The sequence below is a fragment of the Schistocerca nitens genome, chromosome 8 (assembly GCF_023898315.1).
Source record: "Schistocerca nitens isolate TAMUIC-IGC-003100 chromosome 8, iqSchNite1.1, whole genome shotgun sequence".
NCBI classification, from domain to species: domain Eukaryota; kingdom Metazoa; phylum Arthropoda; class Insecta; order Orthoptera; family Acrididae; genus Schistocerca; species Schistocerca nitens.
Genome location: NC_064621.1, coordinates 94,003,284 through 94,023,495, shown reverse-complemented (window position 1 = coordinate 94,023,495; position 20,212 = coordinate 94,003,284). Strand labels below are relative to the sequence as shown.

Sequence of the window (20,212 nt, the reverse complement as noted above, 5' to 3'; positions counted from 1 at the left end):
GATCAAAAATTGAGCGGAGGAAGATAACCAAATTAAAATTTCACGATAAAGCGAAAAATGTAATAACATCTTCTGGGGGAACCAGATTATGGTTACTCTTACCACGAGTGGAGATGACACTTATTTTTGCGTTTGCTGTTTTTTTGCGAATAATAATGAACGAATATATTATCAAACAGAGGGAACATATTTTCTCTTATTAAACTGTAACATAGTAAGCTCGCTGTAGGTTGTAAGGGTCGCGTAGGAAGAGTGAATACCGACGCCTAAAGATATTTTAAGAAGATTGGGAAGTTTATCGTTTTGATAACATATGTGGTGTAAGTGGCATTGTCTCGTCGCGAAAGTCGCGAGACGTCCACATTCTTGTCAGAAACCAGTAGAGTCCGAACAAGTGTGTTTCTTCCCACGTGTCAACGGTCGCTTCAGCTATTGTCGATCGGTGTCAATGGCATGTTCCACAGTGCAGCCACATGGCACGGGAATTCTAGTGTTAACATCGAAAGATCAGACTTCTTTCTTCAGACAGTGTTTCTCGGCGGCGATATAATCTTATCAAATAATTCAATAACCTGTACCGTCTTTGTGGATTCTCTGGGAACGTAAATCCTAGTTTCTTATGTAAGGTCAATCCTAGTCTAAGCTTTTTTCTTGAATAAGAATGTAGGTCAGATACGGTTCACTACGTTACGTCATTTTTGTCCAGTCTCTCTGCATGGGTACGTTCATAGAAGACATCTCAAATTTGTTTTGTCCTTCGTCGTCCCCTACAGTTTAAATGTTTTTGCTTTATGATATGCTTCATAACGTTCTGACTGAATACACAGTTATTTCCATTTTAAATTGTTTTGTATCAGGCACTCAGGTTTATTTATTTAATTTTCGTTTTAATAATTGCGCGTAACTAGTGTGTCGCGGTCACACGAAAATGGAACATGCCACTACAATAAATTAATATTTATTCGAATAATAGACTCATGCCCGCCCGGTTAGCAGTGCGTTAGACGGCACTGCTAACCGGGCGGGAAGGCGCCCGGCAGATTAGTGTCGAGGTCCAACGTGCAGGACAGTCTGTCGATGGCTTTTAGGCGGTTTTCCATCTGACTCGGCGAATGCGGGCTGGTTCCCCTCATTCCGCCTCAGTTACACTATGTCGGGGTGCGCATACACTTTCTCCGCGTACACACATACCGGGACGCAATTGGGGTTACACTCGTCTGGTGTGAGACGTTCCGGGTGGGGGTGGGGGGGGGGGGGGGGGGGGGTGGGGGGTCCAATGGGGGCCGAACCGCACAATAATCCTAGGTTCGGTGTGGGGCGGCGGAGGGGTGAGTGGACTGCTGTAGCCTGTTGTGGGGTTGTGTACCACTGAGGCTACGGCGGGAACGAAGCCCCTCCGTCGTTTCTAGGTCCCCAGTTCAAATACAATACAATAGACTCAGTATGGAAACAATAGAATACGCTGAAAATTATGGTGACTATACCAAAGATTACTGTTACAGTGACCATTGTTGCCACTACTACTATTTGTACAATTACTGCTACTGCTACCATTAAAAATAATAAGAAGAATATACGCGAATACCAGTAGCATACCAACCTACTGATGAAATTTATCACGCCCCTCACCCATGACCTCACAAACTACCTCTCATTGTCTATTACGTCCTTCACAATCCAAGAACCAAACCTAATTTCTTATAATGGTGGCAGCCATTAAAACAAAACAACGAATGACATTTCACAGGTCATTAAAATGAAAAAGCCAGCCATATTAGCCATGTTGAAATATGTCTGAATAACCTTGCTTTCTGTTCAAGAATATTTTTAAAAAATTACGCCAAAGGTGTAACTTTCTACGTCAGAAATATATAAGCTTTACAGGATTTCTGCATAAATTGGCGTCAAGTGCAAACGCATTCAATTATTTATAAAAGATACCTTAAAGTATTGATGATATCTTTGCAACTTGGCGCTAGTAATCTAAATTATAAGTTAAGCAGCAGTCGTGAACGACCATAGTGCAATCTCAGTACTACACTTGAATCAAGCCACAGTGGTCCCTCAACTAAATATTACCATATCTAAATTGTTGTATGAAACACATGATGCTTGCCAAGTGTTACAATGTTATGTCCACATCTAAAATGCGGGAAAAAATGCATCAGTTACAGAAAAATGCATTGATAATGTCAACAGGCACACACATCCATCAAAATAGATGCCTAAAACAGGCATGTGAACTCTCAAATTAAGTGTCCCCATAATATTTAGACAGCTGAACTATTACAAAATACATGTGGCTAAAAAGTAACATTCTAAGCAGGTAGATGACATTCAATATGTAGGCTGAAATGAGGCAATGTATGAAAACGAACCTGAGGAAAGCTATAACTATATAAAACGATTATTGACTAAAACACTGTGTTTGTGTGCATGCCTCCTTATCAACCAAGTAAGCACTCTGATTTACTGTCAACTATTGGAGAAATGCAGTTACTGTGCGACATTTAATGCACAACTGTGGACTTTCAAATTACCTGCTACAATTCTAATTTAATGTCTGGAAGGGGAAAGAAGAAAAAACCAAGTTCACACACACACACACACACACACACACACACACACACACACACACACACACACATACATATATATTTAAAAACGGTTTTCACCAGGAAACCAAATACTATGCGAAATTTTAAAATGTAAACAAGTACTATTTTCAACAGAAACTTGTATTTTTAAATGTTCAACCCCTATTATTTCGTATGCAATCAATAGCATGAAAAATCACAAAAATAATGGCGTTGGTTGCATCGCAATACGTCAATTACATCCCGAGAAATTGGAAAGCGAAGTTGACGCTTGAAATAAATGAAACGCACAGCTAGCGCACGTCCTGAGACTCAAGCGTGCACCCCACGCTGCCGGTAATCGTGATGCGATTGACTTACTACGTCAGTGGAGTGTTAATGTATGGTGTGCTATTGTATGACAACACATCATTGGCCCATATTTCATTGATGGCACTCCTAAAGGGGGATAGTTCAGCCCCTTCTTGAGCTGTACCTTACTTGAACCGGTCACCCGCTTATAACGTGTCAAATAATGCGGTATCCGAATGATGGATGTCCTGCGCCGAACGTTTATTGTTGCGAAATGACAACTAGAGGTACAATTAGTGGTAACATACTTGGTTTCACGTTTCTAAGTTCTGAAATATGTGGCTAGTAAAGGATAGTGACGGCGTCACAGTTTCTGACGTAATACATCGCATGTAGTACTAGGCTCAGGGCAGGGGTTGCCTGCTCTGGCGCCTGTATCCTGCCGTAAACATACCAATATCACGACGGCACGCTCTGCCTTCAGCGTACAAGTGTCTTCTAATCTGGTCTGCTGAACTGCTCTCATACTGTAACGTAATTCATATACGTTGCCACATTAAAACCTGTTTTCTTGTGGCTTGTAACATTTGCCGACATCTAGTCGATAACGTGGCCGTCAGTAATGAAGAGAAACTAGATATTATTTTAATTTATAGCGAACGACACATAAATGGAACCGCACCTGTGACACTGTATGCTGACGCTACCCACAACAGCGGTGTGTGTCACGTCGAACCACTGGCAACATCTGGAAGACACTCACGGAAACAGGAAGCTGGGCTCCCACGAAATGTCGACGTACAACCCAGCGTCTGGCAATTGAGACGAAATTGCTTTTCTGGCTGCTGTAGCGCACAATCCTCAGGCGGATGTACGAGAAATTGCACGAGGTATAGGAATAAGCCACATTAGTGTGTGCAGAATCTTGCATCGGCGTCGGTTTCATCCGTTCCATATCTCACTGCACCAAGAACTGTACGGGAATGGCTTTGAATGCCGCATTGCATTCTGTCGTTTGCACTTCAGCAGTTGCAAGGTAATCAAATATTCCTAAGCAATACGTTGTTTACGGACGAGGCTTCATTTACAAATCATGGTAACGTTAATCTGCGGAACATGCACTATTGGTCCGTGCAAAATCCCTAGTAGATTCGCCAAGTACTCATCAACGACAGTGGAGTGTCAATGTTTGGTGCGTTATCATTGGTAACTGTATTGTAGATTCCTATTTTTACCGTGGAACATTGAATGGACAGCGATGTGCATCATTACTTCAATGGACGGGGCGGGGAGGTACTGTGCGATGGCCGGCAAGGTCCCCCGACTTTACGCCATTAGACTTCTTTCTCTGGGGCGCAGTGAGAGACAGTGTGTATCAAGAACCCCTAACGACAGTAGAGGACATGCACCACAGTATTACTGAGGCGTGTGCGGCAATATCTGTAGAAACTCTACAATCTGTGCAACACTCTCTCGTTACCCGTCTGCAAACGTGTACTGATGCAAACGGAGGGCTCTTGGAGCATATGTTGACGCGACACAGTTCCATTTGTCAAGATGTGGGTGTATTTGCTGTGCTGCATGTAATGCACAACAATACAGTTTCTGTGGGCGACAGGGCACTAGTAAATGTGTTTAGCAAAGTGAAAAAAAATGGCTCTGAGCACTATGGGACTTAACTTCTGAGGTCATCAGTCCCCTAGAACTTAGAACTACTTAAACGTAACTAACCTAAGAACATCACATACATCCATGCCCGAGGCAGGATTCGAACCTGTGACCGTAGCGGTCGCGCGGTTCCAGACTATAGCCCCTAGAACCGCTCGCCCACTCCGGCCGGCCTAGCAAAGTGAATTCAAGTGTGTTATCTCTAATTGTAACTCTAGTTGTCATTTCGCTAAAATAAACATACATTTGCAATTTGAAAAACGTAACTTTGGGTTGGACGTGTTACTCGTTTATTTTTGTGGATTGTGCATACCTTCCCAGTGTGTGAGCTCCTGACACAGTCAGCGTGAGGTACACGCTTGAGTCTCAGGACGTGCGCTAGCTGTGCGCTGCATTTATTTCAAGCGTCAACTCCGCTTCACATTTTCTCGGGAGGTAATTGACATATTGCAATGCAACCAACGCCATTATTTTCGTGATTTTTCAAGCTATTGGTTGCATTCGAAATAATAGGGGTGTCCATTGAAAAATAAACAAGTTTGTGTTGAAAATAGTATTTCATAACGTTTTAAAATTTCGCATAGTATTTGGCTTCCTATGCCTCTGCCGTACGTTCACGCTGGTGAAAACCGTTTTTGAATATCTATTGTTGTTCCAGAGATATTTGAGATGGCAGAGTTAGGTGAGAGACCTAACTCACACCCCATGTTTATGTCAGGTGTCTAAATGTTAACTCTGTGTTTAAACAGTCCATCGAAAACCATAAAGAGTGGAATTTAGACTATTTCTGCGTCTAAAATGTGTGGCAAAGGTATAAGAAATTTTTCTGTAATGTCACTTCACCAAGCATCATTTTAGGGAAGGGGGGCAGTAGATAATGCATCATGTTCTCCAGTAAAGAAGTATTACTGATGATACTGAGAAGCTGGTACAGCATTTTATTACGTTTGGTCAAGACATGCTGGTGGTTGTGTACAAGAAATGAACTTTCAGGGAAGGCTGCAACATTGCTATAACGGAACTAAGGTGCTGGGGCTGTCTAAAATACTTACAGGCTATATTCCAATAATAAACTATCAATCAAACAATACCTAAATGTAATCGCAGTGCTCCAAATTACACGCAATGTAAATACATGCAACGTAGCCAAAATCAAACGAACTCAACTAGCGGCAGTTTAGGAGGGAAAAGGTGATTTGAAGCGATCTTTATTCTTTTGTAACACTTAAACTGCATATTTTTGTAATTTTCTATGAGACTGTCACTGTGCACAGAATAAGGAAGTAAACAAGGTCAAAGGCAATGGTGAAACAAGACAGAGATAAAAAATCGCTGTTTGCAATAAAATAAAATTATTTCTCTAACTTTGAGCACAAAACACACACAACGATACTGTTTTAACCTAATCGTTCCATCAGATTAAAGAAGATTCATCCTATCTCCCATACTAGATAAAAGTAGATAGATAAAAAAAGGATAGACAGTACCACACTTTTCAAGCAAAATGGGACCTAAAATTAAATATTTTGACATCTGTATTGCTTCTCAAAATATCCATGGCTCGCTTATTGGCCCTACTGATATATTTTACATGTTAATCAGTGAGCTTAATACGATCATAGTATGACGCATTAAAGCCAGCCGGCGTGGCCGAGTGGTTCTAGGCGCATTAGTCTGGAACCACGCGACCGCTACGGTCGCAGTTTCGAATCCTGCCGCGGGCATGGATGTGTGTGATGTCCTTAGGTTAGTTAGGCTTAAGTAGTTCTTGGGGACTGATGACCTCAGATGTTAAGTCCCATAGTGCTCAGAGCCATTCTTATGACTCATTAAACAACCCAAAATACATACAAATTTCTTCCGTAACGTTACAAAATACACATGGACACAACTGTGCATCTAACTTACAGGTTCCCATGACTCTGGCATTAACAAAATCATATGTTCGCAAAATACAGTTTCAGCTAGGTCATGACTCATCCATACATCGTCCTGTGCTTGGAATGCATTTACCATAGCGATATGACCAGAATGCCTACCATCAGCAAATGCTTTTTATTGACACATCACACAGAGATTGTCCGTAGAAGTAATAAGAGAACTATGGGGAGGTGGACCTGTTGGCAGTCATGTTGCACGTCATCACCACAAAAATCATGTTTTCCAGTACCATCACCTTACCCAGTCATTTCTCAGTTGGCAAGGATGTGGCCCAAAGACGGAAGTTCATCATTTTTTATCTAAGCACATCATTTCTCCAAGGAAAATATTTGTTCAACTAACACTTATATCAAAGTCTACAAAACACTGTGGTGAGTCCATTCTAGTGTATTAACTTTTATGTTGCAGTATAACACTTTTGCATCGTCTAATATCACAGAGTGGAGACTAAATAACACTTTCCCTTATACGTAACTATGTTACAGCGAAATTATAATAAATTTCATCATAATTACAGCAAAAATGTAAAAAAGGTGGTTTGTGGACTGGTATGTTATATTTTTCCTATATTTCTGGAACATCTTTCCAATATTTCTGTAACATGAGAGGCAGTTTGTTACAGTGTGTCAGTCAGTTTCTTACAATGTGTAGGTAGATTTTTACAATTTTGAGGTAACTTGGAAATTAGTAACATTTTAACTGCAATGTGAGAAAATATGCTATAAATTATCTATTACATTGGACAAATTCTTACAGCTTTGCTGTGACATGTCAGTTTACAGTGGACTTCTTACATTTTTGCTGTAACATAGCTCATTTCTTACAAGGGAAATTTTTTACATTTTAAGTGTGAAATCGGTCAGTTTGCTAAGGTTTTGCTGCAACATAGTGATGTATTGGCCAGTTTGTTAAAATTGCACTGTACCGTTGTGATGTATAAATCATTTTATTACAATTTTGATTTAACATTGGGGAAGTTTAGCTATGTTTTTCTGTAATAAGTGTCACATTGTTACAGTTTTGCCTGTAAGATGTTGACGTATGGGGAATTTGTTACATTTGTCGTGTAACATTGAGTACTTTCTTCTCTTGCTCTTTGAGATGTGGCAATTCGTTATAGTTTAACATAGGGAAATTTGTTACAATTTTGCTTTAATTTGGGGATGTATGCAGGGTTTTGTTACGGTTTTGCGACAGTGGGGGTAATTTTTTATGTATTTGCTATAATATGGTGATGTGTGCGACAGTTATTACTGCTGCTGAACAGAAGGAATATCCAGCACTGATGAAATCCAATGAAGCCATGGAGAGGAAGGAACCGACCAAAGGAGAATTCCCATCTATTAACGAAGCATTGTATAAGTGAAACTGTGATTCAATTATTTGGAAATGATTACTCGTCATCCCAGCGCATCTGTGGCCAGTTATCAAGAAGTATCTTCACGATACACCAACGTACGGTCACCTGAGATTCGTAAAGACTTAGACAGTGTCAGATACAGATGTCACTGGCTAGGTCTTTGACGATCCATTACACACTACCTGAGCCATTGTAAGGAATGTCAACGACAGAACCACATAACGGAATCACCTTTGGGGCACCTGGTGCCAACCCTGCCTGCTGCAGCGCCATTCCATCAAACTGGTATCAATCTTTTGAGGAGCTTCCAGTCATCTGCAAATGGGAATCAATGGACAATAGTATCTGCATTGAGCATCTCCCGCGGTACACTGTCACCAAAACTGTCCTGACTGCTGAAGCTAGTGAAATTACAAGATTCGTAGTAGAAAACATCATTTTGAAGCAGGGAGCACCCCATGTGATAATCTCTGATCATGGCAAAGTCCACCAGTCGAGACTGTTATCAGAGGTACTTCGCACTGTGACATTACTATTGAACGACGGCAGCCACAGATGGATGGCCTCACACAGTGCTTTGATAAGACGTTGTTACATACGCTCGCGATATGCTCTCGATATGCTCCAAGGTCACGAGACTGAAACGATTGTGGATACACTGTTCCCATTTTAGCTGGACGATTCTCAGGATGACTGTCTGAAAACGTCATCATCAGCACCCAAACGGAAAGATTGTTGGCTATCATATGGGCCCTGGACGTCCAGGAGGAAGAGCGAATGTGCTATGATGCCAAGCATGAGCAAATGAAATACAGCCTGGGAGACTTGGTACGGATTTTTACGCCTGTGATGTAAAGAAGCTACTTAAGTGCGACTTTTGGCCCTGTCGTATTCTTCGTCACTTGTCGGACGACTCATATGAAGTCGACAAGACAAAAGCGCAGAGACATAGTCTATGGCCTCCATCTGAAACCCTGCTACAGTACAGACGCACATATCAACAACAGTAGATTCAAGGAAACTATATGCTCACTTATATCATGAAGCTTCAACAGGAGGGGCTACCTCCAAGGCTCATCCCACTGAAGAGGATGTAAGAATAAGACCAGAAAGGAAGGATCTGCCAGCGCCTCGATAGATAGGACTATTGACAAGATCCAGGTTTGTATAGTCGGCTTAAATGTTAAATGAGAATGCCTTAAACAGTGAGTTGCTGTGTCTTCAGGAGAGGGAGCAATGCCAAGAGCTATGCTGCACGCTGTATGGCTTAGTGGTTAATGATGCTGGCAGGCATGTTGCGGGCCGCCATTTCAAATCTCACCAGTGGCAGCTTTTTGTTATTAAATATTTATCATTCCCGGAAGGTTCTTGAAATATCTTGTATTTTTTGTATGTCCTGGAAGGTACGATGTTTGTATAAATAACAGCAGTCTGGAATATTTTATGTTTGTATAAACAGCTGCACTCGTCATCCAAGAGTTCTGCTCTGGCTCTATGATGAGGTGTGTAATAAACGAACTTTCAGTGCTACATGTTGTACACCATTTTTGACCCTGGTATCCTAATTGGTCTTGACTTTAGTTATGACGTGGCAATATTTAATTTGAGGATCAATTGTGCCTTCCGGAGCCGCGCTGCTGCTACGGTCGCAGGTTCGAACCCTGCCTCGGGCATGGATGTGTGTGATGTCCTTAGGTTAGTTAGGTTTAATTAGTTCTAAGTTCTAGGAGACTGATGACCACAGCAGTTGAGTCCCATAGTGCTCAGAGCCATTCAATTGTGCCTTACGCCAACTATGGTACAGAGATGGAACTATGCACGTTCACAGGTGATGCTTAACCTATGAATTAGACAACTAGTGCCAAGTTTCACCGCTTTGTCAATAACATTACGTATGTTTCATAAAAAATTGGATGCTTTTGAACATGACAACAATTTACGCGTAACTGAAGTGAAGTTTACATAGTTTTGACATAGAAATACTGCAACATACACCCTTTACGTAATTTTTGATAAGTAATTTTGAACGGAACTTAAGTTTCAGATAGTTCGGATACTTTTGACCATGCTCAAGATGGCAGCTCACTGGGCTACATTGTGACTGGCGGTCTCGTTTTAATGGCCTGTGCGGTACTTGGATGTGATTGGCTATTTCGTTGTAATGGCCACGACTGTTTCAAGGAACGTGGTGTGACCTTATCTACAACATCAAGGATAAGACCCGTGTGGCTTGTCACGTGATGATCATGACGCTGAGGTTAGGCTTGTGATGTCATGGGTGAGGGGCGCGTGACTGATGAGGATCAAATTGTATGTTACTGCATTGCCGTAGTACTAATGTCTGGTGTTCTTCAGATTTTTCGAACGATACTAAACTTAGAATGTTTAAAAATTTCGCTTCTTTCTAATACTACAGCCCAGATCTCAACAGCCAAATTAGACTCGTAGTACCAAGTTCCAAAAAACGAGCCGTTAAAAGTCTATTGACATGTCATCTCTAATGTAACTGCTTCTAGCTATCGAATCGAGATTTATTATTGTATGGAAGTGGCTGAGAATTTTACAAGTGCTACTATATTTACCGAGGTACGGGACAGTTTGTTTGTACAAAATGACAATGTAATTTCTTTTGACGTCATTCGAGGGCTCTTAAAACGATGAGTACAGTGATGCAGTACCCGTTAACGTTGACAGTAAATCTTTCCGCACAAACAGCATATAAGTGCTGCAAACCTGAAGACTGAAGCATAAGCCGTCACGCTATCTTTTTGGAGCCATTCCTGCCTCTTACATCGCTTACATTTCGAACCTCTCGCTGTGGGTCATATTAGCTTTCACCACTGTTCAAAAACTCTAGAGTCGCTTGAAAAAGGGATGGGTACGCTGAAGTATCACTCGATAAAATTATTGAGATTATTTAACGTATAGAAAATTCTCAGCACATTACGCAATACCCAATGTCGAAATCACTGATTCAGTATTCACGACTGTATGTGAAACAATAATAAAAATATAGGATCTTATTTTCCCAATTAAGTATGATATTCTTTCCTTGTGGGAACCCTAACACATGCTATCGTTTTCTATAAACAGTTAATTACCTATTTCTTACGGCATCATATATTACTTCTCCTTCCAGTACCTTTCCTTCCTTAATGTTAAACAAATGTGTCTGTGATACTGTTTAGTTTAGAAGAACCGACATTTTTTTCCGTAGAGTTAGAACTGACATAAGGTAAATAATTTTACGATAAAATCTGTGCTTATAGAAAATACTCCAGCTCGCAAGCTATTATCAAGAACTTGTTAAATAGGTTGCGTCTACGATGACGGTGGTCTCAGACACAGGTAAGTGATGAACAAGACGACGTAACCTCCTAACCCTGACACATCACTGAGACAGTTTTCACGCTTTCATCTCGTCACATCACATTTTGCAACTGCACTGCGTTCTCATCCTTCAATTTATCACTTTATCCTCACGAAAGATAGTCAGTCTTTCATCACACTACTCCATCAAACAGCACCTGGAATGAAACCCCACACTTTCGACACGTCACTGCACACCTTGGAATAGCACTGAGAGTGAGTTCTATCCTTTTATTTTATCACATTAGAGTCTCAAACAGCATCGGGACTGTATTCCTTCCTTCAACCACTGAAAACTCTAGAACAGCATGAATAGTGATCCCTCACACTTTTTTTTAACCACATTACGCTCTCAATCAACATTCGGACTGAATTTTCACTTCGTTCGTTTATCTCTGCACACGCTGGTCTAGCGCTATTACTTGTCACGCCTTTATTCCTCACTTTATACATTGAAACAACACCCATTCTCGATTCCATTTATCCCTGCACACTCTGGAAAAGCACGCAGATTGATACGCCGAGGAGCCAAAAAATTCTGACTATGACCGCCTGATTATTGGCATGCTGTACCACCATTGGGAGGTAGTGCAGCAGTAATCGTGCGTGGACATGGATCCGACAACTCCTTGGTACGTTTGCGAGCTATCTGCACCAGTTGTCTAAGCAAAGATAACTTCCCGTAAATTACGGACTGGCGGTATGTGGAAACGTAGATGGCGACCGATATTGTCGCACATGTGCTTCTTCAGGTACAGATAAGGAGAATTTGAGGGATCAACAGAGCGACGTGAGTCCTCCATCAGTCTTCTCAAACCAAAGTAGAACGAATTCGGCCTTGTCACACGTAGAGTTATCTTGTTGGAAGATGCCATCTCCGTTGGGGAAGATACCAAGCATAAAGTGTCCACAATAATGTTTACGTAGTCCACAGCCGTTATGGTGCCTTTGGGTACTACAAATGGTCCCATGGGAACAAAGGTGAGTGTTCCCTATAGCATAATACGGCCCAAATGGGTGTGCGTCCGCAGCGCGGTGTATGTTTTGAGCACTTTAACATAATACGGCCCAAATGGATGTGCGTCTGCAGCGCGGTGTATGTTTTGAGCACTTTAACATAATACTGCCCAAACCGGTGTGCGTCTGTAGTGCGGTGAATGTTTTGAGCACTTTAACATAATACTGCCCAAACTGGTGTGCGACTGTGGTGCGGTGTATGTTTTGAGCAGCCGTTTGATTAAATGACGGCGTATCTGGACACGGCCACTGACCTGGTGTAGCCAAAAGCAAGCAGGATTCAAAATACTAGGTGATGAGTGTCCGTTGGCCCACGTTCCAATATCGGTGATACAGTGCCCACTGTAATCGTACTGGAGGACGTTGTTTGATAAACATTGGAACACGTTATTGTGCATTACATTGTTCAGCAATGTGCACTAAATGGTGTGCTCCGAAATGCTTTTGCTGTACCACCATCGTCGTCGGATGTGGTGCGGACGCCGAACACCTGGTCCTCTACTGGTGGCTTCACTGTACCACACAAACAGCTCACCAGTTTCTCCGTTTCTGAGCTTTGGGTCCTGTGCTAAGGACTATAACAACCTACTCAGTCTACAGTTTGTCACAATCGCTAATGCCAGTGGATTTCCCTACTGGCGACCTGTACCCCCGCTAGAATGATTCTCCATTCATCTCCGTTCAGCTTATATACACTCCTGGAAATTGAAATAAGAACACCGTGAATTCATTGTCCCAGGAAGGGGAAACTTTATTGACACATTCCTGGGGTCAGATACATCACATGATCACACTGACAGAACCACAGGCACATAGACACAGGCAACAGAGCATGCACAATGTCGGCACTAGTACAGTGTATATCCACCTTTCGCAGCAATGCAGGCTGCTATTCTCCCATGGAGACGATCGTAGAGATGCTGGATGTAGTCCTGTGGAAGGGCTTGCCATGCCATTTCCACCTGGCGCCTCAGTTGGACCAGCGTTCGTGCTGGACGTGCAGACCGCGTGAGACGACGCTTCATCCAGTCCCAAACATGCTCAATGGGGGACAGATCCGGAGATCTTGCTGGCCAGGGTAGTTGACTTACACCTTCTAGAGCACGTTGGGTGGCTCGGGATACATGCGGACGTGCATTGTCCTGTTGGAACAGCAAGTTCCCTTGCCGGTCTAGGAATGGTAGAACGATGGGTTCGATGACGGTTTGGATGTACCGTGCACTATTCAGTGTCCCCTCGACGATCACCAGTGGTGTACGGCCAGTGTAGGAGATCGCTCCCCACACCATGATGCCTCGGTCGTATGCAGTCCTGATTGTGGCGCTCACCTGCACGGCACCAAACACGCATACGACCATCATTGGCACCAAGGCAGAAGCGACTCTCATCGCTGAAGACGACACGTCTCCATTCGTCCCTCCATTCACGCCTGTCGCGACACCACTGGAGGTGGGCTGCACGATGTTGGGGCGTGAGCGGGAGACGGCCTAACGGTGTGCGGGACCGTAGCCCAGCTTCATGGAGACGGTTGCGAATGGTCCTCGCCGATACCCCAGGAGCAACAGTGTCCCTAATTTGCTGGGAAGTGGCGGTGCGGTCCCCTACGGCACTGTGTAGGATCCTACGGTCTTGGCGTGCATCCGTGCGTCGCTGCGGTCCGGTCCCAGGTCGACGGGCACGTGCACCTTCCGCCGACCACTGGCGACAACATCGATGTACTGTGGAGACCTCACGCCCCACGTGTTGAGCAATTCGGCGGTACGTCCACCTGGCCTCCCGCATGCCCACTATACGCCCTCGCTCAAAGTCCGTCAACTGCACATACGGTTCACGTCCACGTTGTCGCGGCATGCTACCAGTGTTAAAGACTGCGATGGAGCTCCGTCTGCCACGGCAAACTGGCTGACACTGACGGCGGCGGTGCACAAATGCTGCGCAGCTAGCGCCATTCGACGGCCAACACCGCGGTTCCTGGTGTGTCCGCTGTGCCGTGCGTGTGATCATTGCTTGTACAGCCCTCTCGCAGTGTCCGGAGCAAGTATGGTGGGTCTGACACACCGGTGTCAATGTGTTCTTTTTTCCATTTGCAGGAGTGTACGTATATCCCTTACCGCGTAATGAGCCAGCAACGCCAACAGGCGGCTTCAGCCTCGCAGTGGACAGTGGCTCATCAGTTTACGTGAAGCCTCCTATTACATTACATTCTTAAACAGCACTGAGACTGAATTGTCACCCTTCCAGTTATCACTGTATACCCTGCAACACCAATGAGGCTGATTCTCACATTTTACTTTTGTCACGTTATACTTGGAAACTGCACCCTTTCTCACATCGTCCTCTTATCACTGCACATCCTGGGACACCTCTGAGACGGCAAATTCTGAGCTCTTTATTGCGTCACACGTAATTGAGAACCAGCACCGAGAGTGACATCCACCCCACGCTTTTAACACACTACACTCGATTACAGCACTGAGACTTGTTCTTATCACATTGCGAGGGAGACAGCTAAAAGACATTTTGAAAGTATTGGCGCCTAACACTTCGCAGGGACGGCTTTTGAAGCCAATCCGGACGCGAAGCGGCTGTACGACGACCTGCTGAGCAACTACAACCGGCTGATCCGGCCCGTCACCAACAACTCCGAGACGCTCACCGTCCACCTCGGGCTCAAGCTGTCGCAGCTCATCGAGGTGGTGAGTACTGGCCTTCTGCCCCAGCCAGCTCTCTCAGCTCCTGTTAACCCGTGCAGCGTAGACGCCCAGACGGTACCCCTCACAGAGCACAGTTGGTAGTTGTAGAAAGCGCCCAGACGCAGATGCAAGGTTTTGTCCTGGGGAGGGTGGGGGAAAGGGGTTGTAGTTGGGTACTGTCTCTGTCCCCCCCTTCACCGCCCCCCCCCCTCCCTCACCCTACTATAAATGTGAGAGCAGTCAGGTTTGGAGCCGAAAACTAAAGAAAAGGCAATGTGATGATATTTCATGGTAACTGAATCTTCCGTCGGTACGTGGTAGATCAACATCATAATAAATAAAAAGCGCTACTGTGTGAGGGCCACAATTACCAGGCAGCGTCCCTTGTCCTTCACTTATCAAACAAAGGCAAAAACTCATCCTGCTGGAAGCCCTGGAAATTAACGAACATCTAGCTCACAGTCCGGATCTAATCTTAAATGATCAGGCACAGCTTAATACTTCGCCTCTCTTAAACTTCACACAATCCTCTCTGTTTTTCATTACTTCCCACATTGTCTGTTCCTAAATATTCCCCCATTTTCCTGCATTAATCGATTTATTTTATTGAAATTGTCTATGGAACCCATATAGACTGTAGTTACAATTGTTAAATCTTCCTTTAACTGGTACTTATATTAATTTCCGTGTTTAATATCTCTTGAAGCTGTCTCTTCAAGTACTGTTTTTGTTTTACTTGTTTCATTTATTTAATGTCCGCCTCCGGTAGCTGAGCGGTCAGCGCGACAGAATGTCAATCCTAAGGGTCCCGGTTCGATTCCCGGCTGGATCGGAGATTTTCTCCACTCAGGGACTGGGTGTTGTGTTGTCCTAATCATCATCATTTCATCCCCATGCACGCGCAAGTCGTCGAAGTGGCGTCAAATCGAAAGACTTGCACCTGGCGAGCGGTCTACTCGACGGAGACCCTAGTCACACGACATTTACATTTATTTAATTCAGACTGTTCCATAGGCAGAATTTTGAATATAGTGTTAATGTTTTTGATGTTTCCGCCGTTTAATTCTGTACAACTTCTTAAAATGCTACCACGCTGTCAAAGATGGCAATTACTGTATGTTCTCTCACACTCCTCCATTTTCCTGCATATATTCATTTCCATTTATCGTATTTATATTGCTCAAGTTCCTCATATATTGTGTACCTACATTGATAACTGTTTCTTTTAATTGATTTATGTATCACTCTCAATGTTTCACACCTCCTGAAGTAATCTTGTCAGTTACTAATTTTATTTTATTTTATTGGTTTTGCTTATTAGTGTAAACTGTTGTGTAGGATTGCTGTTCCAGTTCTGAGCTAAAGTTTTCCTGTTTACTCCTTTTATGCTTATTTACTGTTCAACGTTTACATTTTACCATCACATTGTCAAAAATGTTATTTACCATAAGTTTCTGCTTCAATCTACATGTGTAACTTCTTTTCCTATGTCTTTTACACACATTATAACTTCTTTGGCGACAAAGGTCAGTAAATGATTGAAGATGCCCTTGTAAGCCGAAAACCGGTTAACACAATAAAAGTAATACTGTAGAACAAAAGCAAATATCGCTTTTCATTTATTATGATGATATTCAGTGATCACATAACTAATGAGGTACTGAATAGAATTGGGGAGAAGAGAAATTTGTGGGGAAAATTGACTAAAAGAAGGGATCGGTTGGTAGGGCATATTCTGAAGCATCAAGGGATCACCAATTTAGTATTGGAGGGCAGCGCAGTGGGTAAAAATCGTAGAGGGAGACAAAGAGATGAATACGAGGTGCATTCACGTTCGAAGGCCTCCGATTTTTTTTCTAATTAACTACTCACCCGAAATCGATGAAACTGGCATTACTTCCCGACGTAATCGCCCTGCAGACGTACACATTTTTCACAACGCTGACGCCATGATTCCATGGCAGCGGCGAAGGCTTCTTTAGGAGTCTGTTTTGACCACTGGAAAATCGCTGAGGCAATAGCAGCACGGTTGGTGAATGTGCGGCCACGGAGAGTGTCTTTCATTGTTGGAAAAAGCCAAAAGTCACTAGGAGCCAGGTCAGGTGAGTAGGGAGCATGAGGAATCACTTCAAAGTTGTTATCACGAAGAAACTGATGCGTAACGTTAGCTCGATGTGGGGGTGCGTTGTCTTGGTGAAACAGCACACGCGCAGCCCTTCCCAGACGTTTTTGTTGCAGTGTAGGAAGGAATTTGTTCTTCAAAACATTTTCGTAGGATGCACCTGTTACCGTAGTGCCCTTTGGAACGCAATGGGTAAGGATTACGCCCTCGCTGTCCCAGAACACGGACACCATCATTTTTTCAGCACTGGCGGTTACCCGAAATTTTTTTTGGTGGCGGTGAATCTGTGTGCTTCCATTGAACTGACTGGCGCTTTGTTTCTGGATTGAAAAATGGCATCAACGTCCCATCCATTGTCACAGCCGACGAAAAGAAAGTCCTATTTATGCTGTCGTTGCGCGTCAACATTGCATGGCAACATGCCACACGGGCAGCCATGTGGTCATCCGTCAGCATTCGTGGCACCCACCTGGATGACACTTTTCGCATTTTCAGGTCGTCATGCAGGATTGTGTGCACAGAACCCACAGAAATGCCAACTCTGGAGGCGATCTGTTCAACAGTCATTCGGCGATCCCCCAAAACAATTCTCTCCACTTTCTCGATCATGTCGTCAGACCGGCTTGTGCGAGCCCGAGGTTGTTTCGGTTTGTTGTCACACGATGTTCTGCCTTCATTAAACTGTCGCACCCACGAACGCACTTTCGACACATCTGTAACTCCATCACCACATGTCTTCTTCAACTGTCGATGAATTTCAATTGGTTTCACACCACGCAAATTCAGAAAACGAATGATTGCACGCTGTTAGGAAAACGTCGCCATTTTAAATATATAAAACAGTTCTCATTCTCGCCGCTGGCGGTAAAATTCCATCTGCCGTATGGTGCTGCCATCTCTGGGACGTATTGACAATGAACGCGGCCTCATTTTAAAACAATGAGCATGTTTCTATCTCTTTCCAGTCCAGAGAAAAAAAATCGGAGGCCTTAGAACTTGAATGCACCGCGTACACTAAACAGATTCAGAAGGATGTAGGTTGCAGCATGTACTGGGAGATGAAGAAGCTTGCACAGGGAAGAGTAGCATGGAGAGCTGCATCAATTCAGTCTCTGGACTAAAGCCCGCAACAACAACAACATTCAGTGATTACGAAAATAAGACCTTGGCTGTATGAGTCTGGATGTACGCGCTAATTTTGTTGGGAAGACTGTCATAAAATCACTTTATCCTCTCCCGAGGCAAGTTGGCAGACAACTGTAGTATCAGAGCCTTGGTATGATGGATACTGGCGCTGGGAGGGAGTTCACTTCTAAGCTGTATTGCCGCAGACAGATCTGGACATCTCTCTGGCCTAGGGAGTACCTCAGCAACACCCAGGCAGATCATGGAGACACGCGCCGTATGTGGACGAGCATTGTACTGTTGAAAAATGACAGCACGATACCATCCCGTGACAGGTAACACTAGCGGACGCATGATGTCGGTGACGTATCGTGGTGCTGTAAGGGTTCCCTTATTCACTGGCAGCTGTGGCCGAAAATTACGTCAAATGAATCCCTACACCATGATGCCAGGAACAACATCGCTGTTGCTCTGCAAAACACTGGAAAAATTGGAGCTCTCCGCAGATGACCGCCGTACTCGTCTAAGACGGGCATCCAGGTTAGTGCGGAACAGCGATTCGCCACTGAGCACAGTGTGGCGCCATTCGTCAGTAGTTGCAGCTTCCCCGTCACGACACCAAACGCAACAGTCTGTGTGGTGGTGTCAACGGCAGCTGACGTGTGTGGCGGTAACTACCCAGTACTGCTGCTGCTAGTTTCAGAACAATGGCGCGGGATGAAAGAGAAAGAGCCCATTACTTATAGTCGGATAGCAAGCGCCAATGCGCTGCCTAGTAGGCTGCGGTCGGCCGGTCGGAACACGCCTCAGGCCTAATCCGTAGCTAATGTTTACGTTTAGAGCTTTACAGTTAAAACGTGTCTAAAAGAGATCACCCCTGAAAACTCTGAACTGTAACAAGAAAACAATCTACGAAATTATAGATGTCCTCAACTGCAATCAAATGCTTTAAGACTAACAAGGAAACCCCGCAGTGTGAGGTCGCAAATTCAGTTTTACGTAAGGCTCATTTCAAAGTGTTGTGTTAGCAATTAGGAAACACACACTGAAGAACCAAAGAAACTGATACACTGTCTAATATCGTGTAGGGCCCCCACGAGCAAGCAGAAGTGCCGCAACACGACGTGGCACAGAAGACTAATGTTGGTGCTGGAGGGAATTGACACCATGAATCCTTTTGGGCTGTCCGTAAATCCGTAAGAGTTCGAGAGGGTGGAGCACAGCACGTTGCTAGGCATCCCACATATGCTCAATAATGTTCATGTCTGGGGAGTTTGGTGGCCAGCGGAAGTGTTTAAACTCAGAAGAGTGTTCCTGGAGCCACTCTGTAGCAATTCTGGGTGTGTGGGGTGTCACACTGTGCTGCTGGGATTGCCCGTCGTAATTCACAATGGACATGAATGGATGCAGGTGATCAGACATAGTGTCACTTCTCAGAGTCATATCTAGACGTAGCAGAGGTCCCATATCACTCCAAATGCACACGTCCCACATCATTACAGAGCCTCCACCAGCTTGAGCGGTCCCCTGCTGGCATGCAGGATCCATGGATTCATGAAGTTGTCTCCGTACCTGTACACGTCCATCCGCTCGATACAATTTGGAACGAGACTTATCCGACCAGGCAACATGCGAGGCGTAAAGCTTTGGTCGTGCAGCGATCAAGGGTACACAAGTGGGCCTTCGGCTCCAAAAGCCCATATCGATGATGCTTCGTTGAATGGTTCATACGCCGACCGCCGACACTTGTCGATGGCCCAGCATTGAAATCGGCAGAAATTTGCGGAAGGGAAGCACTTCAGTCATCTTGAACGATTATCTTCAGTCGTCGTTGCTCCAGTTCTTGCAGAATCTTTTTCCGTCCGCAGCGGTCAGAGATTTGATGTTTCTCCGTATTTGAATACGCATGCCTATACCAGTGTCTTTGGCGCTTGAGGGTATTAAGTGCTAATAACTCGCAATGTACATCAGAAGGGCGACAGAAAATGAGTGTCCGGAAGATGCAGAGATCAGCCTTATAGGGAACGTA

The 20,212-nt window shown here is 44.1% G+C and overlaps 1 protein-coding gene across 1 annotated transcript in view; it reads left to right on the top strand.

The window, feature by feature from the left end:
- LOC126199087 (acetylcholine receptor subunit beta-like 2) overlaps positions 1-20,212 on the top strand; it is a 298,793-nt gene that overhangs the window by 26,477 nt on the left and 252,104 nt on the right. The window contains exon 2 of the mRNA XM_049935834.1: positions 14,794-14,939. Within this exon, the coding sequence (XP_049791791.1) occupies positions 14,794-14,939 (146 nt within the window). The remainder of the gene's footprint in view (positions 1-14,793; positions 14,940-20,212) is intronic.